The sequence below is a fragment of the Struthio camelus genome, chromosome W, assembly GCF_040807025.1.
Source record: "Struthio camelus isolate bStrCam1 chromosome W, bStrCam1.hap1, whole genome shotgun sequence".
Taxonomy (NCBI): Eukaryota; Metazoa; Chordata; class Aves; order Struthioniformes; family Struthionidae; genus Struthio; species Struthio camelus.
The window spans coordinates 19144502-19168883 of NC_090981.1; the positions used below are offsets into that span (position 1 = coordinate 19144502).

At 37.1% G+C, this 24382-nt stretch overlaps 1 protein-coding gene across 2 annotated transcripts in view; it reads right to left on the reverse strand.

Moving 5' to 3' along the window:
* Positions 1 to 24382, reverse strand: part of LOC104150302 (solute carrier family 12 member 2) — a 63783-nt gene that overhangs the window by 15127 nt on the left and 24274 nt on the right. For both annotated transcript variants that reach the window (XM_068924995.1, XM_068924994.1), the window contains exons 5-16: positions 22826 to 22965; positions 21756 to 21866; positions 19445 to 19553; positions 18836 to 18963; positions 18664 to 18748; positions 15244 to 15392; positions 9974 to 10081; positions 9168 to 9291; positions 7582 to 7683; positions 6072 to 6227; positions 4871 to 4970; positions 1896 to 2007 (exon numbers count right to left, since the gene is read on the reverse strand). In XM_068924995.1, the coding sequence (XP_068781096.1) occupies positions 1896 to 2007; positions 4871 to 4970; positions 6072 to 6227; positions 7582 to 7683; positions 9168 to 9291; positions 9974 to 10081; positions 15244 to 15392; positions 18664 to 18748; positions 18836 to 18963; positions 19445 to 19553; positions 21756 to 21866; positions 22826 to 22965 (1424 nt within the window). The remainder of the gene's footprint in view (positions 1 to 1895; positions 2008 to 4870; positions 4971 to 6071; positions 6228 to 7581; positions 7684 to 9167; positions 9292 to 9973; positions 10082 to 15243; positions 15393 to 18663; positions 18749 to 18835; positions 18964 to 19444; positions 19554 to 21755; positions 21867 to 22825; positions 22966 to 24382) is intronic.

Genomic DNA, 24382 nt, shown 5'->3' on the forward strand with positions numbered 1-24382 from the left:
ATATAGGATGAAGTATGATCAAGAACACAGTAGCCCCTCTCTTGCCAATGGAAACAGCTGTGGTGCAACTTTCAAAGAAGACAGTATTAACTTAGATCCAGACCATTTTTAGGATAAGCTCCCAGAAAATTCTTGATTCAAAACTGATTTCCTATAAAAACGATTATACAACATTACTCATTTCAGCACAGACCTATTTGTGAAGGACAGCAATTAAATTTATGAAATCTTACATCTCAGATATTACTCAGTTTGCCCTTTGCACTCACTGTGAGATTATAAGTTTATATAGATGGATTTATAATATATTAGCTGGCCGCAGGAGAAGACCTTAAAAGAACCGACAAAAGACTTCATATGTAGTATGAACAACCTAACTATTTAACAACCTAACTAGTTTAAGTTTTTGAAGCTAAAACTAGACAGTATTTGCTTCATTAAAAATACAAGTTCTGTGTTGCACAGTTTGCTGTGATCTGTTAGTTAGTTGCATCAAAAGCAAGCCCTATTTAATGTGGTAAATTTAAGCACATATGAGAGCATTCAAACTTCATACTTGAAATTTAGAGTCCCTTAAATGTTTTATTGATGTGATACAAAGGGTTTCTCTTTAAAACATGAAGCAAAACAAAAAATTTACACAACTCTAATATGCCAGAGCATACTCAGCAGTATTTACCAGAGAGGCAATAGCCTCTCTTGTAGCCAATTTAAGTTTTGGAACAGATCACAGAATGACACCCACCTTAAAACACAGTTAAGACTGAACTCATGACAGTGCGATTTTGAAGAATAATTACTTCAAGCCTGCTTCCTTCCCTCTACCCTCAAAAACATACCAGGGTGGCCTACAAGTTTACAGATCTGTTCTTGTGCTTAAAGAGACTTTTTTTTTTTCTTTTTTCCCAAAAAGAACTGCTGAAGTTGCATCGATATAGAACAAAAACAACAAGAAATCCTGTATCCTGACAGAAACCAGGGAAGAGAGCTAGTAAAGTGTTAGGGACTGGGCTGGGCTGAAAGGGAGATCAACCTATCAGAAAACTAAAAGGATAAATACTAGTTCAAAGGTAAGAGCCATTTTTAACCATTGCCTAAAATGATATTGAATTTACCGCTCAAGATGACTTACTTTACATCAGGATTTAAAGAAAATATCTATATAGGAATCAATCTCCCCAAAACAGTAACACTGGGAAGGAAACCTAGCATTTTTCCCAGCTTCCATTATCTACTTCTGTAGAGCCAGCTGCATCAGCTTTATTTGTGTGGGAAAAGAATGACAAGGGTTATGTAAATACATTTGAGTTAACTTCAACCAAACTCCAAAAAATTCAGTGTGCCTAGAAGTAGTGGCAAGTTAAGTCGAAAATGTTGAGGCAAGCCACGCTGCTTCAGCAACCGTCTCAGGGCACGAAGGATGGGTTAGCTGCACAATGCTAGACATTCCGACTGACTACTCTGTCCAAAGTAGAAGCAAGTACATGAGATTGAAGGACACAAGGACAGAAGAGGCCCAGACTGTAATCCAACTTTACTCCTATAGAACTTCCTAAGCATTTAAGTGCCAAATGATCAAAGATACTAATTTTGCCGAGTTTCTCCCTCTGCTGTACGTAGCAGGCATATGCTACAGCACAGCTCCTACTTGCAAGACTTTCATCTGTCTACAAGCGGATGAAAAAGACGCAAAGCACACGTTGACATTTATGTTAACTGTCACATTAACTTTCAAAGCTTCCTTAAAGATGCAGTACAGCTAACTGGAAAGTCGGGGACCCCTACATGAGAGGATGACACAGTAAATATCAATGTCTGCACTTCTCTCATGTAAAAATGACAGCTCTGTAAAAAACCCAAGGTAACTTTAAAATAAAAAGAGAGAATATACTCACCATATGCACATGGCCACAGATCATCAAGCCCACATTTTTGGTGAAAGCATGGACAAGGTGAAGCAAAGCTGGACGTGCGTTTGGAGCACCTGTCATAATTAAGCACTGAGGTCTGGAATAGTGAATTGAGGGGGGGGGAAGTTAAATTTTATTTCCTGTGGAGTTTTGTTTACTTATTTTCACCAAAAGAAAAATCTCTTCAAAACATTGGGCATGAGAACATAATCGTCACAGGAGAGGTAGTATTCTCATGCACTCTTAGATTCTGTTAAATTCTGAAAAGATCAATCTTTCACAGTTGTCATTTTACCAATGATTAAATAATTGTTTCAAACTTCATAATCCAAGTCTCACAATTTACACATTTAAAAAGATAAGAAACATAATTTAGACAAGACCAAGCCAGAGGGTTGAGTTTCTTTACCCCTTTCAGGTTGCATCCTTTTTCAGGTTTTAGCTTAGATTCTTCTCTACCAAACAGAAAAAAATGGAATAATGTGCTTTTGTATCACTATCATTCAGAAGCCAAACAATTGCATATTATTCTAGACAACTTTCTAATAAATTTTGAAAGCATCCAGTCTCATTCAGTTCAAAAGACTAAAAAAAATAAAATCACCAAAACTACTTTGCCAATCTGTCTCAATCCATTTAACAGCTCCAGTTCATTTTCCATGCTAGAACTAGTTACTTTTAGGAAACACTTTTTGCCATACATTAGAAACCACTGTCACACTAAAAGGAGTGACAAAGGAGTACTCCTATTGCCAGTATACTTAGAACTAGCTTACATGGAGATCTATACCTCTTCTGGAAAACAATTAAAATAGCTTACAAGTCACAATACTAGCTTCATAAATGAAAGAATTAAAGTACTTTCAATGCAACCCCAAATGCATGCTTATCAGCCGAGCATTCACATACTGTATCAGCACAAGCAGAAAGTCACAGTTAGAAAGTATTTTCCTATAATATTTGTTTGTATGTGAAAGTTTGCAACCCAAAACAGACTCCCAGTAGACAGAAGTGAGGTTACAACACTGATAAGAGTTAGGTATTATCAGATATTTATGCCAGCCTTTACTGCATTTGGAAAAGTTTGAAAATTTCTGCTCTTGATAGCTGGGCAACAACAAACAAGTTTCTGAAGTCAGACTGTGTTTTCCTATTAACAATAGGACAGGATGCAATAGATAGTAAAGTGTTTGTAAATAACGAGGGATTTTAATGTCACATAGCCTTAGAACTTCAGAAAGAACAGCCATTTAGTAATTAGTCTTCCATTCTTGCATTTTACGCCTACAGCAACGGCCAACCATTTGAAGTTTGAAAAAGGTAAGTTACATTAATACTCATATTAATACATCTGTAATTTACAGTTTTACTGTAATAATCATTGAGTTTGTGCTGGTACCTATCACAACTGGCCAATGCTGCTTATTTCAACTGTCTGGAACACAAGACATTGGAAATACCTATCCCTATACCTGCTTAAGAAAATTTTAGACACTTTCAAGAGAGGCTGGGGTCAGAACTGGAGCATTTCCCAGCTGACAGAATTTCTATTATCAATCTCTTCTTCAGAAGTAACTCTATCTCGGCCAGGTTCTGAGTTGTGGAATTAAACTCAGCAGTAATCAAGAATCTCTCCCTGATCTCTTACTCCTTACTGAATTCTGCCATAAGTAGGCAAAGTCTCCCTCTGTACACAACAGAAGATTTTTAGTAGCTAGCTTCCCTTGCTAACACACTGACCGTATTCCAGCTATAACAAAATAGGACATTCCTTGAAGCTGCAGCTGCAAGGGTTTATCGACAGAGATTCACTGGACTAAGCATCAGTTACATATACCACTATGCTGGGTGTGGGCAGCACACAGGAGGTAACTGTCCAAGCTGAAAAGAGACAGGTCAACAGTAAAGAGTCACCAAGATTATTAGGAGGCTGGAACACACGATGTACAAAGAAAGGCTGAGTTAGTTTACTCTTAAGAAAAGGTGGCTAAGGAGGGAATCTTATTGTTGTCTCTGATTACCTAGTCGGAGGCCAAATTAAAAAAAAATGGAGTCAGATTCTTTCTGGAGGTACACAGCAAAAGAACAAGGGGCAACTGACAAGATATGACATAGGACATTGCAGTATTAAGAAAAAAAAATTAATGAGCGTGGTCAAACATTGGAAGAGACAGCCCAAAGAATCCATCCTTGGATATACTGAAAGTTTGGCTGTACATGGCCCTCAGCAACCTGATTTAACATCAAGGTTAGATCTAACTTTGCACTTGGCTCTGTGCTGAGCCAAACGAGTGCGGGGTTGTAAAAGTTCACCCGGTAAAGTCCAGTCCAATCTATGGTTCTATTTGGAGGGAACAATTTAAGAAGTCAATGACTTATTAATATTTTTGAAGCACTTTTCTTCTAGAACGGCTTACTCCAAAAAGACAGCATATATACTATAGAATAGGCAATTACCTATGTCAGTAGGACACTTTCTGGTCAGCCATGCTGGCTAATGAAAAACCAGTTCTCTCTTTCAGTTGTGTGAAGAATGCTAGTGTAGGCTGTTTGCCATTAGCACAGTGCGGTAGAAGAGTGCCTCTAATGTGAAACAGCTTTGTGTTGACGAACCAACACCCCCATTATACATTCTCAAGGATTTTACTTTAGACCAGTTTTAGCCTGATCACATGGACTGAATGCCCATTAGCAGTTTAAAGCATATCTTTCCGTTCAGATTTCTCAAAAAGGAAACCCATTCACATGCCCTAAGACTAGTCCATGATGCAAACTAAAGTGCCATAAACTGGCATCATTAAGAAAACTGCTGCTAAAGTGCAGTCGTGATCAGAAATAAAACGTTAATGTAGATATTCCAGAGTCTGTCCAGGATAGTGAAAATCGAAGTTGTTACAACCCATAGGAGGTGAATGGGCAATTTAATGGAAACTATCTTTAGTATTAGCATTAACTGTCACCTGAAGTTTTTCACATGATCTTCCACTCCCGAGAGACGAATAGAATGCTGTAGTGCATTCAAGTAAGTCAGAGCTTGTGTTGAGGATCCCCAATTCACATCTGTGGGAAGATTTGAAGTTTCAATATCTTATTAAAAGCAGTTCAACATAAAACTACATGATCACAAAATGTGTGTTTCCACTTGGTATTAAACATTCAAGATTTAAGGTACATCTTAGTACATTCTGCACAATATTGGCTAACAAACTCTACTGCTAAATAGGTAATTCTATCTAAAGATAACATTTCTGTAAAAGTCTTCTAATACTAGTTGCAGTTTGCTATTTTACAGGTTAAAAAAAAAAAAAAAAAAAAGGAGCTGGATGGTTTCATATATTTCCAAGAATGTGACAACTTTAGAGTTAAACTTAACATTTAGAAGGAAAAAAAAGAAAGAGGCGTTTAGTCATTCTACGTCACAGCAAAGGAAAAGTAGTTTAGAAAATGCTGTATGAGATTAAGTCAAATACTTTAATGAACAACTTCTAATGGGGGGGGGGGGAAGGACAAGGACTAAGTTTAGCAGTTCCTTTAACATTATTATTTTTATGAGGAAATGAAAATTCCTGATATCCTCTCTAGTTGTTCTACTACAGGTTCTACTTTTGCTAGCTAGAATGAAATTACTATCCAATTATTTCTTAATCTTCATAGCTGAGTATATTGCGTTTTCTCTATTGTCAGCTTTTGACTCAGTTCCGCTCTATCTTGCATTTATAACCATATAGTGTTCTAGAAGAGAAGAAAGAAAGTGTATAGACTGTTGTTCATAGCTACAAGAATGATTTCTTGGGGGAAAAAAAAAAAAAAAAAATAGACCACCACCAAAAACTCTTTCCAACTTGAAAAAGTAAGGGAACATCCTAATTCACCTGCTGACAAAACATGTTTTTCTGGTGCCTTCAGCACTGCAACCCAAGCTCTTTTCACATGCACCTTTCCCTCTGCCTTTCCTTCAAATGGGGGAGGGGCTGGGAACAGCAGCAGTGAACATACAGGCATTTGCAATGACATTTCATTACAAGTGGAAAGCTAGAAAAAGAAGTTTGAACTAGCCATCTCAACAGAATCAAATTCTCAGTTTCCTTAAAAGGCCACGACTTTCTCCTTCCTCTACCTTCCTCCTACCCCCACCAAAACCAAAAGCTCTCCTATACATACCTGGTTTCTTGTAAGTGACATAGATGTAGAGTCCAAGGACTATGACATATGTTAGAAGTGCTGCCCACCAATTAATGACAAACATCACAATGCAGCACAAAATTGCTCCAACAAGAGAAATCCACATATTGTAGTATTTGAAAGCAGGGCGCCAACCTAAATCAAAATACAATTTGAAGGATGGGGAGGGAAGAGGGAGGGAAAAAGCATTTAATCACTACTCCAGGAGAAGGCAGTAGCTCTTCCTTTTCTCCTTCCTCAGTGCTCTGCACTGCATTACATGGCAATTCACGACAAGGTCAGTAATATACGAAACAAAGAGACTTTGACACGTTTACGTTGTGATTTTCCAACACATTTCAAATTAATTTGCATCTTTCTCACATGGAGGGCAGGATGAGTGCCTAAAAAGCATGTTTCAAAATGGGAGAGTTTGATACTTGTGCTAGTATGTCTATTAAAACAAGCTATTAAAACATTTGGCAATAGCTTGCATTACAGTATTACAGTTGATTTTTTTTTTTTCCCCGACAGGTTTCGAACATGGATTACCAGTGAGCATGTCTCACACACACATACAACTTGAACCAGTGAGTAGTATTTTCAGTATTTTCACATGACTAGAAATTTTCACCACATTAAAAGAAAAAGGATAGACATATCCACAGAGAACGTAAATATGCCAAAGTACTGAACTATCACTATTTTGTGCCCTTATTTCTCACAAGATAAATATTTTTCCAAGATCAGGTAAATATATCAAACGCCCACCAACATACACAAGATTAACAAGTGTATCAAATATATACAGGTGGCTGTGGTGTAGATACTGAGCTAGGCACGTACTCTGAAAAAAAAAAAAATAATGATGTCTACTATCAGTTCACTAACTAAGAACCTTTTAGGTGTGTTATTTCACCATGAACCCACAGAGGAATGGCCAAGAGATCCATTCGTTCAAGATTATGAGTTCTGCAGTTGTCTTTACTTGGCTCATTCCTTTATTCCTTTATCCCACAAAGGCTATAAAAATATGGCAATACCACCTGCAATTCCAGTTTCTTCTACATTGGGAGACTACACATACTAAGAGATAAATCCAAAGAAGAGAAAAGGGTGGGTCTTAAACTCCTGATACTGAATTAGCAAGAAAGCTTCCTTCAAGTTACAGCCCTTAAAGGCACTTCATCATAGGAAACAGCAATGGCAAATACCAACACAGATCTATTTGAGAACTTCTGAATAAAAACTGAATTATCTTGTGTTCTATCACAGATGACAAAAACAGTAGCTCCCAAACTTTACTAGTCGTGGATGGCTTAGTCCCCAAAATTTCAAAAAACCCAAGCACAGACTCCGTTAGGCTTGTAATTGAGATGCACCATGAAAATCAAAGACATTTAATAACTAAATTAAACAGAAAAATTTATTTAAATTAATACCTTTTAAAAAGTATTTCTACATCTAGAAATTGCAGGTGAAACTCTCACCCCAAAAACGCGGTTCCTACCTGGAGATTTTGCAAGAGAAGCATGGAATACAGAGAAGTTAATCAAGGCATATGAAGCCAAGAAGAAATTAGAGATAATTGGAGCAATGACGTTCAGTTCAGCTGTAAAACCAAAAATAAAACAAGCTGTTATGAAACATACCATCAAATGGCTTTGTAGATTCCAGATTTCCAAAAATCTGCTACAAAACAACCTTATTTTATGATGCTCTCTAGGGAGAAGTAGTTTGCCCTGTGTACAACAAATGGAGCAATTAAGTTTATAATTCAGAGTCAGTAAGTGACTATCTTCTAATAATCAGGAAGTGTAACTTTCAGTTTAAAAAAATAAATTTTTCCATACTATTACGTTTCCACATCTGTTTTTAAGCACTACATACTTTCTCAAAATAATTCAATCTAATATTCAAAATAATCCAAAATAACGTTTTTCCCCTGTGCCTTGACCAAAGGGCACAGCAGCGTATGGGATTCTGAAGAACCTCAGAACCAGTGGACAGAACACTAATACATATGCAGTACGTCTCTAACTAGCTGAAGTCTCTACTCTCAAACAACATAGAATGAGACACTAATAAGATTAAGAGACAGTCAAGTCAAGCACAGCAAATGCTATGCTGGAACAGCAGACAAGGTTACTGGGGGCAATTTGACAAACATCTTCATCCAACTTTTTTTTAAATGAAGAGTTGAATCAACAGTACTGATGTTAGTGCAGTATTCTAAACCACTACCTATGGCGATAGCAATGAGTGCTCCCCTTTTGAGGGAAAGATGGTAGAACCTGATGCGCTCTTTTCCTTGAGGCAGCACAGTACGAAACATTCGTATTTGTACTCCCACAGAGAACTGTTACTAGAGCGCAGAACGTCCTGTGTTAAGTCTGCAAATTTTTGCTCATTACAATCAAGCTTTCAAGTAGCACGCCACAACAGAGGCAGCATGGCTATACCCACCTTAAGCAGAGACGGGGGAAAGGATGAACAAGCAAACGGGGAACCAAAGTTTAATAGCACCAGCATAGAGCATGTTCGTGGACACAGTACAATTAGCTTGTCATCTACCTTGAAGACATATCACTACCTAGACTAGCCTTTACACCTTTGGCAACAGCAGCAATCATCTTCACTGTTTGTAGCTTAACAGAACACCGCACTTTAAAAAGTTCTGTTCATGCAAGTTTGCCATTCACTGAAGTTATTGTTTGTAATTATTTCTCTAATTATTCTGTAATTATGTCTGTCTCTAATTATTAAGTATAAAAATTTATTTCAGATATTTATATCACATAACCTCTCTCTGCTTCAGGCTAAGGATATATTTTCATTGATTGGCAGTATCTAAAAATAGAGCTCTGAGATGATTAGGCAAAGTACAGTATAGCTACAACTCAACTCAGATTTATTCTCATTCTAGACAGAGATCTAGAAGACAGGAGAAAATAATCCTCAGACTAAACAGATAATAGAATGCAGACTTAAAAACAAACTGTGCATTAGACCTCAAGGACACTGTCATCAAGTCATGAATAAAATACTTCATAAAGAACAAAAGGATACTGAGATTTATTATAATTTGAAACTAACCAATTAATATGAATCCAAGAGCAATTAAGAACGTTAGAAGATATCCTCTCAGTGGTTCGTTGTTCTTCCCATAGCCTTTAGCAAACATAAGAAAACCTGGATAAATGTTGTCCTTGCACAAAGCCTAAGAAAGAAAATTCACAGGTTAGCATGCACTTTGTTCAAAACGTATCCTTACTAACACTTACTAATGCTGTCTTTCACTGCATATATTATCTTCCTAAAAGAAGGTCTGTAGCCAAGATGTACGAATTCTATTTGCAAGTGCCTTTGTATTTTGCATTTCCGACATTCTATCCTTCAGTAACTTCTATCAATAATGACAAGCTTGGCTTTTCTGTATCTGGTCGACTGTTGTACTCTACTGGCATCTTACAATCATCATCCTTTTTTTAAAGGGACAAAACAATGTTTCCTCAGAAAGTGGAAAGTCTGCCTAATGCTACATCAATTCTCTGCTTCAACACTTGCCTTTGAATTCTGCAATAGAACTCTTATGTTTGGCTCCCTACAGTACTTTTAGGGAAGAGAGTTTGTTCTGATGTTCATTAGAGGATATACAGTTGAATGAAAAGCAATATACTTTCAGGAACACCCACAAAAATCAGTGTAAACTGGCTTACACAAGAATTAGTATATAGTTATATTGAGCTTCCAATTTCAACAAGTATATATTAAAATCAGTCTACTGACCTCAATTGGTACAAATCAGGATGGCAGTATGCCAGAGGCCCCTTCCAAAATTCTGATTCAAAACTGAATTAAAATTATTCTTTAAAAGATTACAGTTTTGCTGCCCTACTTACCTGGAAGATCTTAGGTGCACTCACAAGAGATGCTAATGCAGAAGAAAGGGTGGCTGAAAAAATACCTGCAGAAATCAATGGTGCAAATCCTGATACCATGCTCATCACCTGAAAGCAAGACACAAATCTCTTCTTAAAGGAGTATGACAAGTATACTCTACAGGTGGATAACAACATTAACTACACAGTAAACAGAAAAATAGCATATCACGTGCCCTCCACTTACAAGCTGTTTGAACATCATTCGTTCATATCGATGCCTGTTTCAATGTAAGAACTAAGGAACAGATCAGGCAGGATAAGCAGATCCTACTTTCAGAACAAGAGAAGGTGGCTCTTCATGCAGCACATAGTCAAACCATGTAACTCTATGGTCACAATGATCTATGGCAGAAGTCTCCAAGGGCTCTTAGGAGTATTGGGAAAAAAAATCACATATTAAAAAAGCAATGGAAGTTGTTACATATTGTGGCTAACCTACCATTGAATAACATAACCTCGGGAAGCTCAAGTAACAAAACCACTTAGTCAGAGAACATCCTGGGAAAGTTTATTGCCTTTCTACAGATCTGTTTCTCATCATCTCTATCACTGGAAGTTAGGGTTGTTTCCTATTCAAAACCACAAGGACAGGACAAGTTTTCTTCCTAGTCTCCCTCCCCTCTCCCCCATGCCAAGGTCACATCCTAGGATGACTTTGTAAGCCCAACGAATGATATACAATATGCAACTTTTAGTAGACTAGAAGTGACACATGCTCAGCAGGCTGAGAATACAGGGCCAACACTGATAACGCCAAACAAACAAACAAACCCACCAACCGAGCAGCTTCCATCTAAAGACCATATAGCCTACAGATCCTCTTCCACTACTGTTCCACTTCCTTACATCGTTACATCAAGCTCTGCGTGTGTCAAGTGAACTAAGATACAAAACTGTATTTAACAACAGCCACAGTTTAATACTTAGACTACTGTTCTTTATGAAACAAAAGCCTCAGCTGCCTGAAGGCAGTCAGTGTTTAATAATTTGGTAACATCCTGAAAAGCTGACATTTTTAGTCACTGGACCAAACCCAGCATGATGCCTTTCAGGCAGAATACCAATGTTACAATGAGGTCCTGCATCATTTGCACTAGGAACGCATACCTCTTTCATCCTGGCAACCTCAACTAGAATAGCAGGATGAGGATTGAAAGGGAAAAAGATCATGCAGAAGCATCTAGTTTTTAAATCACTGAGGCTGTAAAATCCAGCTGTCCCAAACAACCTCACTAAGTAGGACATGCTCCCAGAAACAATATACAGGTGGCTCATGAAGTTTCATTCACATTCCTAGGGCTAAGCTACTGGCAAAATTTGGCATTTTTCTCCAGGTCAGACAGCGAAAGACTGCTGGATCTCTCAAACACGCAACCGAATCTCTAGGCTACATTAGCTTTCATCAGTCAGCTTAAGACATGCCTCGGCTAAAAAAAGTGAAAGAATTACATATGCATAAGATGAAAGTGATGAAGCAGCTGTTAGTCGTTCAAGCAACGATGGACAGGATTTCCTGGAGAATTTTTGAAGTTCACAAGAAAGTTAAGGTAGGGCATGCATTTATTCATACAACTCAGATAGACAGATATGTCTACATATATGCTATACTACCATATATAATGCATACATATATGGTAGTTAAAGGTATCATGATATGTTTTCATAGTACAAAAACTTATCTCCTAACGCATTTTTAACCTTTCCCCTTGCCTAACTCATTGCTTTGATTATTTTCATGCTTGGTTACATAAGATTAAGCTATTCCTCCTATGCCCAGTATGAAGTTAGTTTTATACTAAACAGAAAGTTACAGCTGTACATGCCAAAATGTAACAATCCTATACTACATTTCCAGAAGAGAAATTAAGAGGGTAAATGCTCTACTCACAAATGTTTCAGAAAAAAAAATATATATATATATAAAAAAAAATATATATATATATATATGCATGTATGTTTTGGGAATATAATACACAATAACCTTGGTTGAACCCCTGCAAGGACACTTGATCAATCTTCCATTGAAGGACTTCTTGTGGGTGGTACCTATTTACAAGATCTACTCTCCCCATTTTATTTCCCATTCAGTTTAAAACATTTGGTTACTTCAAGGCCTTCATTCTACTACATTCGTATCAACTCCCTGCAATTTATTTCTTCCTTTTTGAATGTTAAATCTGTTTTATAAACTTGAGAGAAGTCTGAGCAAGATGTATGCAGATAGCATTTGCTTAATTTAAAAGCTACTAAGTTACAACCTAGGTTACTAATGTTAACATAAATAAATAAAGGAAGCTTCTTCTAAAGCTAAAAGAAAAGTAGAATCAGTTCCAGGAGATCCACAGTGTTAAAACCCACCCATGACCACAACACCAAGAGGCCCATAAATGCACATGGCCATAGCAGTGAAACGTGATATCCTTGAAAGAATACACACAATTGGAAGAGCAGATACTCAGCAAGAGCGGTCCTATTACTTCTGGTGTAGCAAGAAATATAGAGTCACTGCTGATAAGGGACTTATGTTTTTTTGGCCCTTCCTGTTTAGACAGTTCCCTAAACAAAATTTCAAACATTTGAGATAACGAAATGTCATATTTTGACTAGTTCAGTTATTTGGTTCAGCCATTGTAGAGCACAGAAAAAAAGCCACACACAAACAAACACCAGTTTCATTATAAAATTTTAAAAGATTATAAAGAACATGGACAAAGTGTTCCTCCGCACACCTCCTGCCCATCCCCAGACTATTTTTAAATGTTTTACAGTTTTCATCCTTTGCAGTGTTCTAGCAGAACTTTTACACTGCTTCTGGAATGTAGTTTTGTGCTACTTCTGACTTTCAGCCGAAGTTAGACACTTTCGTAAAAATGATTTGTATATACTCCAAAATAGGAACGTGACCAAATTCTGCATTTAAGCTACCCACAGTTATAACTAATAATAGGCAAGTTCTAGGCTTAGGCTACAGAGCCCAAACAAGTTCCTCAAGTTACTCTACTACCAGCTGACAGCCCTTATGACACTAAGCAGAGGAATGTCCAAGGCCTGCCAGAAACTATTCTTCACTTGTAGTGACTGAGACAGGAATTGAAGATGGTCGCCTTCTGCAAGCCTGCTACCATCCCACTGAGTCTGATTCTAAGCCTCTCTCACACGTGGCTCTTAGTTTAAGTTTCTTAGCCTCACCTAAGCTTTCCATAGGTAAATCTTACTACAGGTCATCTATTTTCTGTTCAGCAAAAACACTCAAAACCAGATCTGTCTAAGCACGAAACACAAATCAATTATTTGCTGAAAGGACTTAACGCAGGACAAAGTGTAAAGAAGTGATAAAATGCCACTCATTTTTCAACCAAATTGGGCACACAAGTTGGTTGGCACTTTCAGCCTTAGAATCTATTATGCTTACAAGTTGTAAGACAAACAACACAAACATCTCCACTCACTTCAGAGATTAGTTCATGATTGTGAAGTATTATTCCTCAGTTATTTATCCCACAGAAAGAAGTTACATTTGTATGAAGGACTTGAGAGGTGCTCAAGCCTGAGGCCCACACACGCTGACTGTGACTTGCGTGTAAAAAAACCCTCTCCTAACAGCTATTATTTAGGGAGACTGCCTAAGTCGGGGGAAGCTCAGTCAGAAAATGAACAAAAGTTCATAATTTCTCTGTAGGCAGATAGCTTCTCATACAGACAATTTCATTGTCATGTCTTCTGAGAAGTCGGAATCAGATTCATCTCCCAGGTGTACAGGAAAGGATGAGAGGCAATGGGCAAAAGCTGCAGCAAAGGAAAGTCCAATGAGATACCAGGAAAAACAATACTTCATGGTGAGGGTGGCTAAGCGCTGGAAGAGGTTGCCCAGAAAGGCTGCGCAGTCTCCATGCCGAGATTTTCAAAATTCAACAGAAAGGGGAGCACTACAGGGAATGCACTCTCTGTGCAGGCCTTGGCTTGGAAACTTCCGTTTCCCATTCAGACCCTACTAATTTTTCTACAGAGAGAGAGAAGACAGACTAGTTTGGGAGGCAGCAGTACTCTTTTAGACCAAAGAGCAAGAAACTAGAGCATTAGTGACTAACTTATTAGAAATACAAGCTACGCTTATGATGAGTAACTTCACTGGCGTTACACCTTAAAGAAAAAGGACACAGTCAGAGGAAGCTAGTTTTGGCTTCCTCTAGTTTAGCACTTCTTCTCAGGTGTGCACTGGATATACTGGGCTCTTTCAAGCTTTAACAAATGAGAAAAGTGATCAGATATTGCAGAATAATTACTCCCACAATAGCAGTTTTGAAACATTTCCAGTATAGACTTTTTCTAAACCAAAAGTGACACCACATACATATGCCAACTATTCCACCCATGACAACATATTTTACTGTAATAGAAGGTCTGCACTAGAACATTATTTTGGCATGTACAAACCGTAATTAAGTTTTCCGGCCAGCCTTGCAGGCAGGTTGACAGCCTTACCTACATGTAGGTTTCTAACCAAAACACAGAAGCTGTTAAAAATGACATTTTTCTCATTAGTGGATTTCAGCTTCAGTGGATTTCAGCAGAGATGGACTACTACAAAGCAAATTTAAGCCAACTGGCAGTATCTTTTCCTTGGTTTCTTTCACAAACCCTTATTAATAGTCCATGGACATCCCAGTTATTTGCGAAGTATAGGTTGAAAATCATGAAATGCCCCACATCTAAAAGTGTTTTTTTTTTCCTTAAATACAGCAATATCAGTTTTCATGAAAACTCACAAAATTCTTACCATGAAAGATGATATTATGGGAAACGTGTACAACTTTGTTAAAAGTCAACACACTTGCTAAGAAACTTTAAAGGCTAGGAAACAAACAAGCTATTGGCAGAGGCCACCTACGATTACTATACCTCACTCTTTAACAATGAAAGCATCTATACCCATCAGTGAATGATGACATTCAGATATCTAAACAGAGCAAGCTGCAGTCTACCACCTAACCTAAGCAGTATACTCAGCAGAAGAGTAAATAATTGTAACACCTGTGTATAGATACCCAGAAGTTTTTAACGAAGTTAGCCAGCTGTTCTTCTATGTACTAGGAGTGTACCACTTCACTATTCCACATTAACCTTGTATTTATGGAGACAGGCATTTTTAGCCAACGATTTTTTTTTTGCAGTTCCAACCCCCTTTTACCCCCCAGCACGTTAAACTCATTTAAGATAAAGTTTCATACCTGGAAATTGTTCATCAGCCCATAGTGACATCCTGTCTGACAGGATGAGAAATCATAGTTTAATTTGCAAGCTGCAGTAGTGCAATTTGTCAGCTCAGTGATAATGGTGTTATTAATGTTCCCTGTGGCATCTCGAACAACACAAGAACCTAGAATGGATCCAACCACAAAAAGCATTAAAGACATGTGTCAAGCTCAATTCCCTGTTTAGGTAAGCATATTTTCACAGACCATCATCACAATAAAGCACTTATATTTTCAATAAATTTCAGTTTTAAGCACTTCCTCACCACAAAGAATAAATACGAACAAGGAAACTATCTGCTTTCTTGTTTGAAAATAGCTTAAGTTTTAGAAAAACTTGAATCTAGTAAATAAGAACTGGAAAATTCTAGTACAGAGGAAAGCTGTAAGTCACTAGAACTGCAAGAGCTTAACAGCACAATTTTAGCTCAGTATTTCATTTCTTTGAACCATGAATTTCCTGTAGCACTTTATTTGAAGATAGTATTATGAACTATCACTTGATTTTATGGTTTCTCTTTTTTTCAGATTTCTTAGGGGAGTGCAGGTTTGTTGTGGTACGTATGTATGCATATACATAAATATGCACAGTTTTGAAGCTATTTCTTTTCCCAGATGTTCAAGTGTGATGATTCCACAGTTAAATATTTTTGGCTACAGTGACCAAAGAGGCTGGCTTGGCAGAGGTAAATCAAACACGGAAGTTAACCTTCCTAGATTATTTCATGAATAGTTTTCCTGGAATTTTCCCCTTCGCCTCTACCTAGAACGAGGTAGTAAGATGTACGTAAGATGGCCTACGTTACAAAGCTTCACACATATACTTCAGTTTACAGAGTCTACTATTACGTATTTCCTATGGAAGTATGCCTATAGAAAACATCTTCATAACTTTTAATCTCATTCCAATACATTAATTTCTAGTTGTGCATAAGTGTACAAACAGCTTCTACATCTCAACAGTCAATATGGGTCAGCCATTAAACAAAAAAAAAAAGTGTGTTTTGTTGTGAAACACTTGCAAGCCAATTTATTACGCTTAAACAACATACCTCCATCATAGCATTCTCTATTGTATTCTAAACATTGATTTCTTAGTGAAAAACAAAACCCCACAGTCCCATACCTCATATTTTGAGGTTTTTTTTTTTTTTATTCAAGTTCTACCACTTCAAAACTGCTATTGTCAATTCATTTATGATTATTTATCATCTTTACAATTCTACTGTTCAGTAAAACTGAAGACAGCATTTCAGCCTCTAAGAACATCTCATCTCATTAAAAAGCCTGAAAGTCTTTTTCTTCAACAGGTTTTGTTTTGTTTTTTTTAAGACAAACTACAGGAGACTGAGTGCCAGGTTTAATGACTGAGGTAGTTAATCTGAGTTTGGACACCAGCCAAAGTTTCACAGAACGGGAATTAAATAAATAGCGGGGAAGAGAACAGGGACGTCTACAGATGAGTAAAAGCCAAGAGAATTCCCTTAACTTGGTCTTTTCAAAACTTAAGCGACAAGGAGGTCCTGGGAACAGAAGCATGCTCCTGTTGATGACTTAAATGACTTATTTGCAAAACAAAAATAAAAAGGAGGGCACAGATGCATACTACAAGCATATTAGAATAGGTTTAAGTTTCTCAAATGACAGTGCCTGTTACTTATACAAAATAATTTCCTTTTCTTTCACACAAAAAAAGTCCCTAAATACATATACCATACCTGGATTGTTTCCTGTCTTTTAAAACCTAAGTAATAGCTAAGAATAACACCTTAACAGGAAGTAAGCACCCTCACATATGAGGTGAGCACATACCATTTGTTCTTGTCCCCTTCAGACATTACTACTCAGTAACATTTGTAGCTCCGTCAAAGTTTTAGTGACTTGCTCACCACTACACTGGAAGCATACAGTGGGGAATAATATTAGTCTTGGATGATGCATCTGTCCATTTCTTGATCCAATGCCACAAAAAAGCTAACTTCTCAGTCCCTATCTTTCATTTCATAACCTCTAACTTCTGATAACAGAACTGGTATTTTTTTAATTAAGGTAAGTAGGACAGGACATTGTTATGCACTAAACAATTTCATGTTTGGCTGATTGTGCAAAGTGTCCCTTCTGCAATATGTAAACATAAGAAACTTCATTTTTCAAGACAACTACTGTATTCTGCTAAGAAATGAGTATTAATTAGCATTTTGCTTTCATGTGGGTTCAAGTTCTAAAACATTCAGACTTCGTGCAGAGGTCTATGTGGTCAGCCTAATTAGGAGATAAACGCAGCAAGTCATTATCCCGCATAGGGCACGATCACTGGAGAGCAACTATTTGGCACAGCTACAACGCAGTGCTAGCCAACAGAGGCAGACTAGCAAGATTGGTATCTTTAGAAAGGAAGTATCATTAGTGGTAAGATCAATGGTACTCTTACAAACATGAAATTCATTCAAAAGGCAGCACAGCTAAGATAAGGCAAGGTCTTTCCTATAAGAAAACTTTACTACTACTGCCAGGAACTCATCTATGCAGTACGTATAAAACCTTTTAAGATCAAGGACCAGAAATAGGCAAGACGTGATTTTATGTTCTTGAGATTACTAGAGCAGAATTCTTTTAGGGAGGGGGGAAAAACCTGAGTGCTCACTGGAGCTCTGGAGTGAAAGAGACTTAAATAGCATCAAACCCTAAGGCAAATTCTACTGAGATTATTCAGACCACTGTAGGGTGGGGAAGAGAGACAGGGAAGAGAGGTTATTCAAAGCCCAGATCAGTCTATGATTTTTTCTCCTCCTTCCCCACAGAAGTAAAGCTATAGTTATTTCTGAGTATGAAAACACTTCTGGAAGTGGGTTAGCCAGATAAAGATACCACTCCCTCTCCTCCCTTTGCTGGGAGTTACTGCTTATGCATCCTTACTAGAGAGTTGTGTGATCATCCCATAATTTGCTTTAGGTAAAATAGCTGGCTTCCATTGTCTTCAATCCGCACAGCTGTTTGCTAAGTGAGTATGTTCTGCAAATGCACTTTTCTAATCCAAGGATTAGCTCATCAAAAAACTCTAAATACAAATTCTAACACAAATATCTGCAACAGTTTAGGAAATATTAGTGTAAAGACTGGGCCACTTAATTGTCATCTTTAGTGTGAAGCAATTACTCATTTTGGAAAAGCATCCCTTATTTTAGAGAGGATAAAAACATTTGAAATACTTTGAAATCTAACAATAAAGGGCAGAAAGCCTTGGCTCTGGATTGCTTTCTTACCGTGAAAGACAAACTGAATTACATAATTATGTAATTGACATAATTATGTCAAAGCACACCCTCAGAATGAATACGAAAGGACAAAGGTTAAAAAAAGTTAAAAAAAAGTTAAAAAAAAAAAAAACCCATTTACCTACAGATACTGCAATTCCTATGTAAACCAATGTAGTAATTAAGATGGCCAACAGCGTTCCTTTAGGTATGGCTGACTGAGGATCCTGAAAAAAAAACGTTAATGGACAGTCATGATATAGGTAAATACACACTCAGTGTTTGTGATCAGAATTTGCTAACTCACTACTCACCGCAAGATCACCTGAGATATTTGCACCAGCAAGTATGCCAGTCGCAGCAGGGAAGAAAATAGCAAATACAGAAAAGAAAGTTTCCTCATTTCGGAAATCTGGTCCAAAATTCTCCGCAAATATTTCAGCTGTAGAGAAAGATTTGTTAATCTAGATCTGTGCCAACATTCATATGAAACCTACAGTATTAGCCAATTCCACTTGATCTAGCTCTATGAAAAAGCTCAAAATCACATCAGCATGCCCTACTCATAAAAGTACGCAAAGACCATTTCAAGACGGGTAAGCCCTAATTCATCACTTCAGCTCAAAATAAAAGTCAATACAGCAACCTTCAATAGCCTTTAAAAATAGCACTAGAACATACTTTAAAAAGACTGGATAATATTGTTAGTATCATTGATACTAAGTAGGCAGGACCAATTTTCAGCCTCGTAACTTTAAAGAATAGAAACCAGAAGTTTGAAAGAATCAGCAAGAACAATCTTTACAGTTGAAAAGGACATACTATAAACTATCTTAGATGTTTCATTCAATTATGACAGCATGTCTCTTCTTTGCAATATATTAGTGATTATATTAGTGAAGATATTAACCATTCCAACATACCTTTATAACCAAAGAAACCTTTGGGCTTCTTACTGTCCAAAGGAATAAATGTTCCTATGACAAAGTCCCCAATAGCAACTATGAGGATCACCAGTAAGACTATCTGCGCCTGAAATATAAAGATTACAATCAGACAGAAGAACCTACCATTTTCCACAGCTATAAGTTGCAACACTAAGAATATATTCTAAAATATTTATATTTACTTGATTCAAAATTCAGCTGTGTCTTCTAATATTTGTTTTCCACAAATAAATAAGGAATGCTGGAGAAACGTAGCATGGTTTTCAAGAGAGAAGTACCAGCTATTTTAAAATTTAATATTTTTTTCAAAATGGAATTTGTTGTTACTATATCCCCCCAAAAGTGAGTCCTCTAAAGACGAAGTAGTTTAAAGGATTATTTATTTCATACGCTTACTAAGAAATAAAGTCTATGAGTAGATTGAGCAAACTTACGGCGAAAAGAAATAGAATGCACACCAACACTAGCAGCATAGTCTCTGCAATTGTGATCCTACTACTTTGCTTTATACTTTAGTATGTATTCACTAGAAGTTCTATTACATCAGGACTCAAAGAGCATTAGTTTGCTCTTTTATACAGTAGACTAGTTTATTTGTTCAGTCTTCATGATCTTGAGCCTTGTCTATGAAATTAAATTGCAAAGATTACCACACATTGCTTTTCATTTCCACTTTTGTTGTGAGTTTTCTTTTTTATTACTACCTAGGTTTTTAGCTAAAATGGGTTAAAACCACCACAAATCCTACCACACAAATAAAACAAAGTATTTTAAACTATCCAAGACCTCAAAAGAGCAAGCAATTATAAAACCAGATATTGAGAAGATTTTAGGTTATACATTTGAACAAGCAACCACCCTGCCCTATTATCCTCCGAGTTATTTAATTCCCCATAAGGGCGTATGCCAGTGTCTCTGGGAAAACTATTTTTAGTTTGATTTTTTTCAGGCCTAGGATCAGAACATACAACAGCATTGTAGCATTGCTGATGGCTAAACAGAAAAAAAAAAAAAAAAGTTGCCATTCCACACAATCTGAACAAGTAAAACAGGGTAGTACAGAGCTAAGTAGAGCAGGCAGGACAGCCAACAGCAGAGTTAGAAGACCACCTGAAGAAACCAGTTTGTGCATGATATTTAGATCTCTCCATTGCCAAACCTACAGCAGAGGATTCAGCTGGGTGCTCAAACAAGTCTTCGATAAGCCCAAAGATATTCAACATGCAGTTACCACAGCACCTCAACTGGCACAGTGCATTTAGGCTTCTCCATGAGGTAAGAGTATTTTCTAAATCTCTTCCTTACCTTGAAAAGTCTCGGATTTTAGAAAAAGAACAAGCTCCTAAGACTTCAACACAGTTGATTTGTAAGAAAACAGGAACTCTGCAAAGTCATTTTTGAAGTGTGCTTTCCTGGAATCCCAATCTTTCTTTATAAGCTTTTAGATCTACTTCAAAGGTATTACTATAGATTCCCCATGTCCCATTTTCCAAGGCATTTTGTAAGTCATGAGGAAGGCACAGGAGAAAATTGGAGATAACTATTATCAAGTGGAAAGTATTAGTGTTTTTCTAGGCTAAGCTGCATGTTAACCCACATGAAGCGCTTGTTGGACAGGTTCAGCTGTTTACTGTAGCTCTCACCTGCCTTCTTCCATGTTGCAGAAACCAAACCAACAAGCCTTGATGTTTGCATTGGGCAGGATTTTAAAAGTTACTGATTTCCTAATGAGGAGGAGGTGACAAGGAGGCAGCGATACCACAGCTCAGGTTTGATACAGAGACATTAGAATAGCGGGGATATTTCTATGCAAGCTATTACTATGGAACTGTTCATGCTGCAAAGCAAAAGCAAGATACTTCTAGAGACTTTAAATTGCAGGGGCCAGATTATAAGTGGACCTAATAAATAATTCTTTCAAAGCAAAAACCTAAGTGGTTGAGATTAAGGAGCACAGCGCTGTCTGAAGTTAGGTGCATACAAATACCATTGAAAATGGAAATTACAGACAGTGAAGGATTACCTGAGAAAGCCAATTAATTTTTACAAAAGTGTGCTATTTAATTTAACAGTACATGCCAAAGTTAATTCTGTAGATTAATTTCTGTAAACTCTTTCCTCTTTTGTGGTAGAGCCAAGTAATGTGTTTTTTTTCCCCCCCTAGAATTCCTGCTCCCGAGGGCACTAAACGCAAATATATTAAAAATACATCAACGAACTGAGGTGGTGTATATAGACAAAAGCATGAGCCCAAGAATAAAAAAAAAAAGAGGTAACAGTTCCTTACTTTTGCTTCCCATTCCATTCCCGCAACGGAAATACCCAGCAGTATAACTACCGTGATAGCTCCTATGATTCTGATGTCATTCATTTCATCAATCATCATGGTTCCATTTTCCTAGGAAAAAGAATACACAGTCATATTAGCAAGTGCTTATCTCCCCTAATACAGAACAGAATTCTGTTATTACCACCTAAAATTTATTAAAAGAGTTAACCTCTATACCACACATTTGCTTATTTTGTATTCCCTATATGGGCACAAAACAATACTGGTTTTTCGCCTTGTTTTACAAGTCACTGAATCATCTCAAATGCAAATAATCTTTTTTCTTCATAACCCAACCCCAAAGAGAATGTCCCGTCTTCAGCTGCCAGAGAGTTCAATCAGCCAGCAAGGCAACAGCTACCACCTTGCATTTATGAAGAGATTTTACTCAATGTTCACTATTACTAGTAGTTCTTTTAATGCATTCCAGAATTCTTCCCATCTGGGACGAGTACGATTGGGTTCTTCTCAACGCCACTTTTAGTAATACATAATTAAAAGACCCAATCGGCAAATACCACTTTATTGTGTTTTATCTTAATGAATTATTTCTGATAAGCACAACTCCCTTAAAAGGGAGCTTAATGTAAGCTGCTATCACTTAGAAAAAAACACTCACTGATAAGAATTCAAGCATTAACAACTCATGATTCCACATCATGTATCTATCCTTCCACTCTCCATCCCAACGTGCCAGCTTGCACGTTACCACGGATTTTGCATTTTATCCTTTTAGGGAGATACATAGAGTGGGAAGCTTCTGTCTGACACCAATGACAACCTGTTCTATATCAAAAAGCCAGCAAATTGCAGTAATAGTTTACTGATATTGTAATCTTGTACCTCATTCCATGTCTTTAAACTGTAATACGCTCTGTTCTTAAACGACAGCTCAAACTGGCATAAAGGACAGGGTAATCAGCTCTCAGTAATCTCAGTTCTCAATAACTCATTCTCAATTCTCAATAATGTCAAGTCTTACACTCAATCAATAATCAATAAAGGTAATCAATAATCAACCCGCTTACCTTGAGCAGCTCCACAACTGTCTCTGCAAAACCAACAACATACATTGCTACTGCAACAGCATTGGCAAATGCAAAAATCAGACCTATGGCACCACCAAATTCTGGTCCCAAACTTCTGGAAATTAAATAATACGCTCCTCCTAAAAGACGGGGAAAAAAAAGCAGAAGTTGGGGGAGACACTATTTAAGCCTAAGCAGAAGAGATTACGAGGACTGGACAGGCATCAACAGAACTGAAGTTTACACAAATGGGACACACTTATTCTTGCATCTTTCGAGACGCATGAAAAAAGACCTTAACCTCAGTATTTTTGAATACTGCAGCATTGAAGTTTCAGGAACATATTTCAGATTTCTGAGAAAAGACACAAGTTGGAAGTAATCACCTGACTCACACACCACATCATATTATTCAGCTACATAACCACTTCCAAGATTAAAAAACAAGATATAAAATACAGAGAACGGTATTATTGTTCCCCCCCTCCAACCTATTCAAAGTGATTGTTCATAATTTTACTATTACACATTTTAATTAGCTATAATTCAAGAAACTAGCAAAAAGATACTGACACAAACCCCCTCAAGTTCTAAACCCATATGACTTCTTTCTTTAAGCTCTTCTGTCAAGGGAATGTTCTGTACTGAAATAAGACTGTCATAACGATCACATAACAACTTTGTTTTTCAGAACCAATTTTTCATATTTTTGAGCTTGAAAAATGCACATACGCGGCATATCACAAACAGAAAACAAAGTATCTAGAGCTTCAGGGAAGGGTAAATTCCGAGAGAGTTAGCAAAAGCACATTCCAATGTAAGGCTAAGAGTTGTGCAAGCAAGGAAATCCTCCAGTTCCAGATTTTGAGATATTGATTGACAGGTTAAAAGAAAAAACAGGAAATCCTTAACTCCGCTGCATTACCATTATTGCAGAAAGCTTGTAGGTACCCAAGCTTGACATACTTTGAGAATGCAACATTAAAAACATAAACTTTAAACAAGCACCAATATTAAAAAAAACATAGCACATAACAGGGAAGTTTCACAGGAACAATTGTGAACTCGTTCCCTAATTCTTGTTCTGAAGCACTTCAAAGCTTTCAATAAAACACTATTTTGCAAAAGTGATTCAAAAATATGTATCCTATAAGAATAATGCATAAAGCAATTCTTAAAAAGTGCTATTTAGAAACAGACACTGATTTTTTTTTCTACAAATAGATATATCACTTAAGATCTACTTAACATAAAACTAAGATTGATAGCTGATCTTTCCTGTTGGGTTTGTTTACTTCGTGATCGTGAGGTTTTTGTCTTCTTAATCAACAGACTTGAATATGCACAGAGAGAACTTAAACGCTTCTATTCTAATTCTTCTATTTGAATCCTGCCACACACAGATTCCACTAGTTACCATTTTGCAAGATCATGAAGCAGCCTGTTAGGCACTGGTTATTTACAGAACTATTTTGTAGGTACAGAATTGCTAAAAACAGTGAGAAAATCACGAAAGCGAACAAAAACCATTATCCTCAGGAAACAGAGATAATAGAA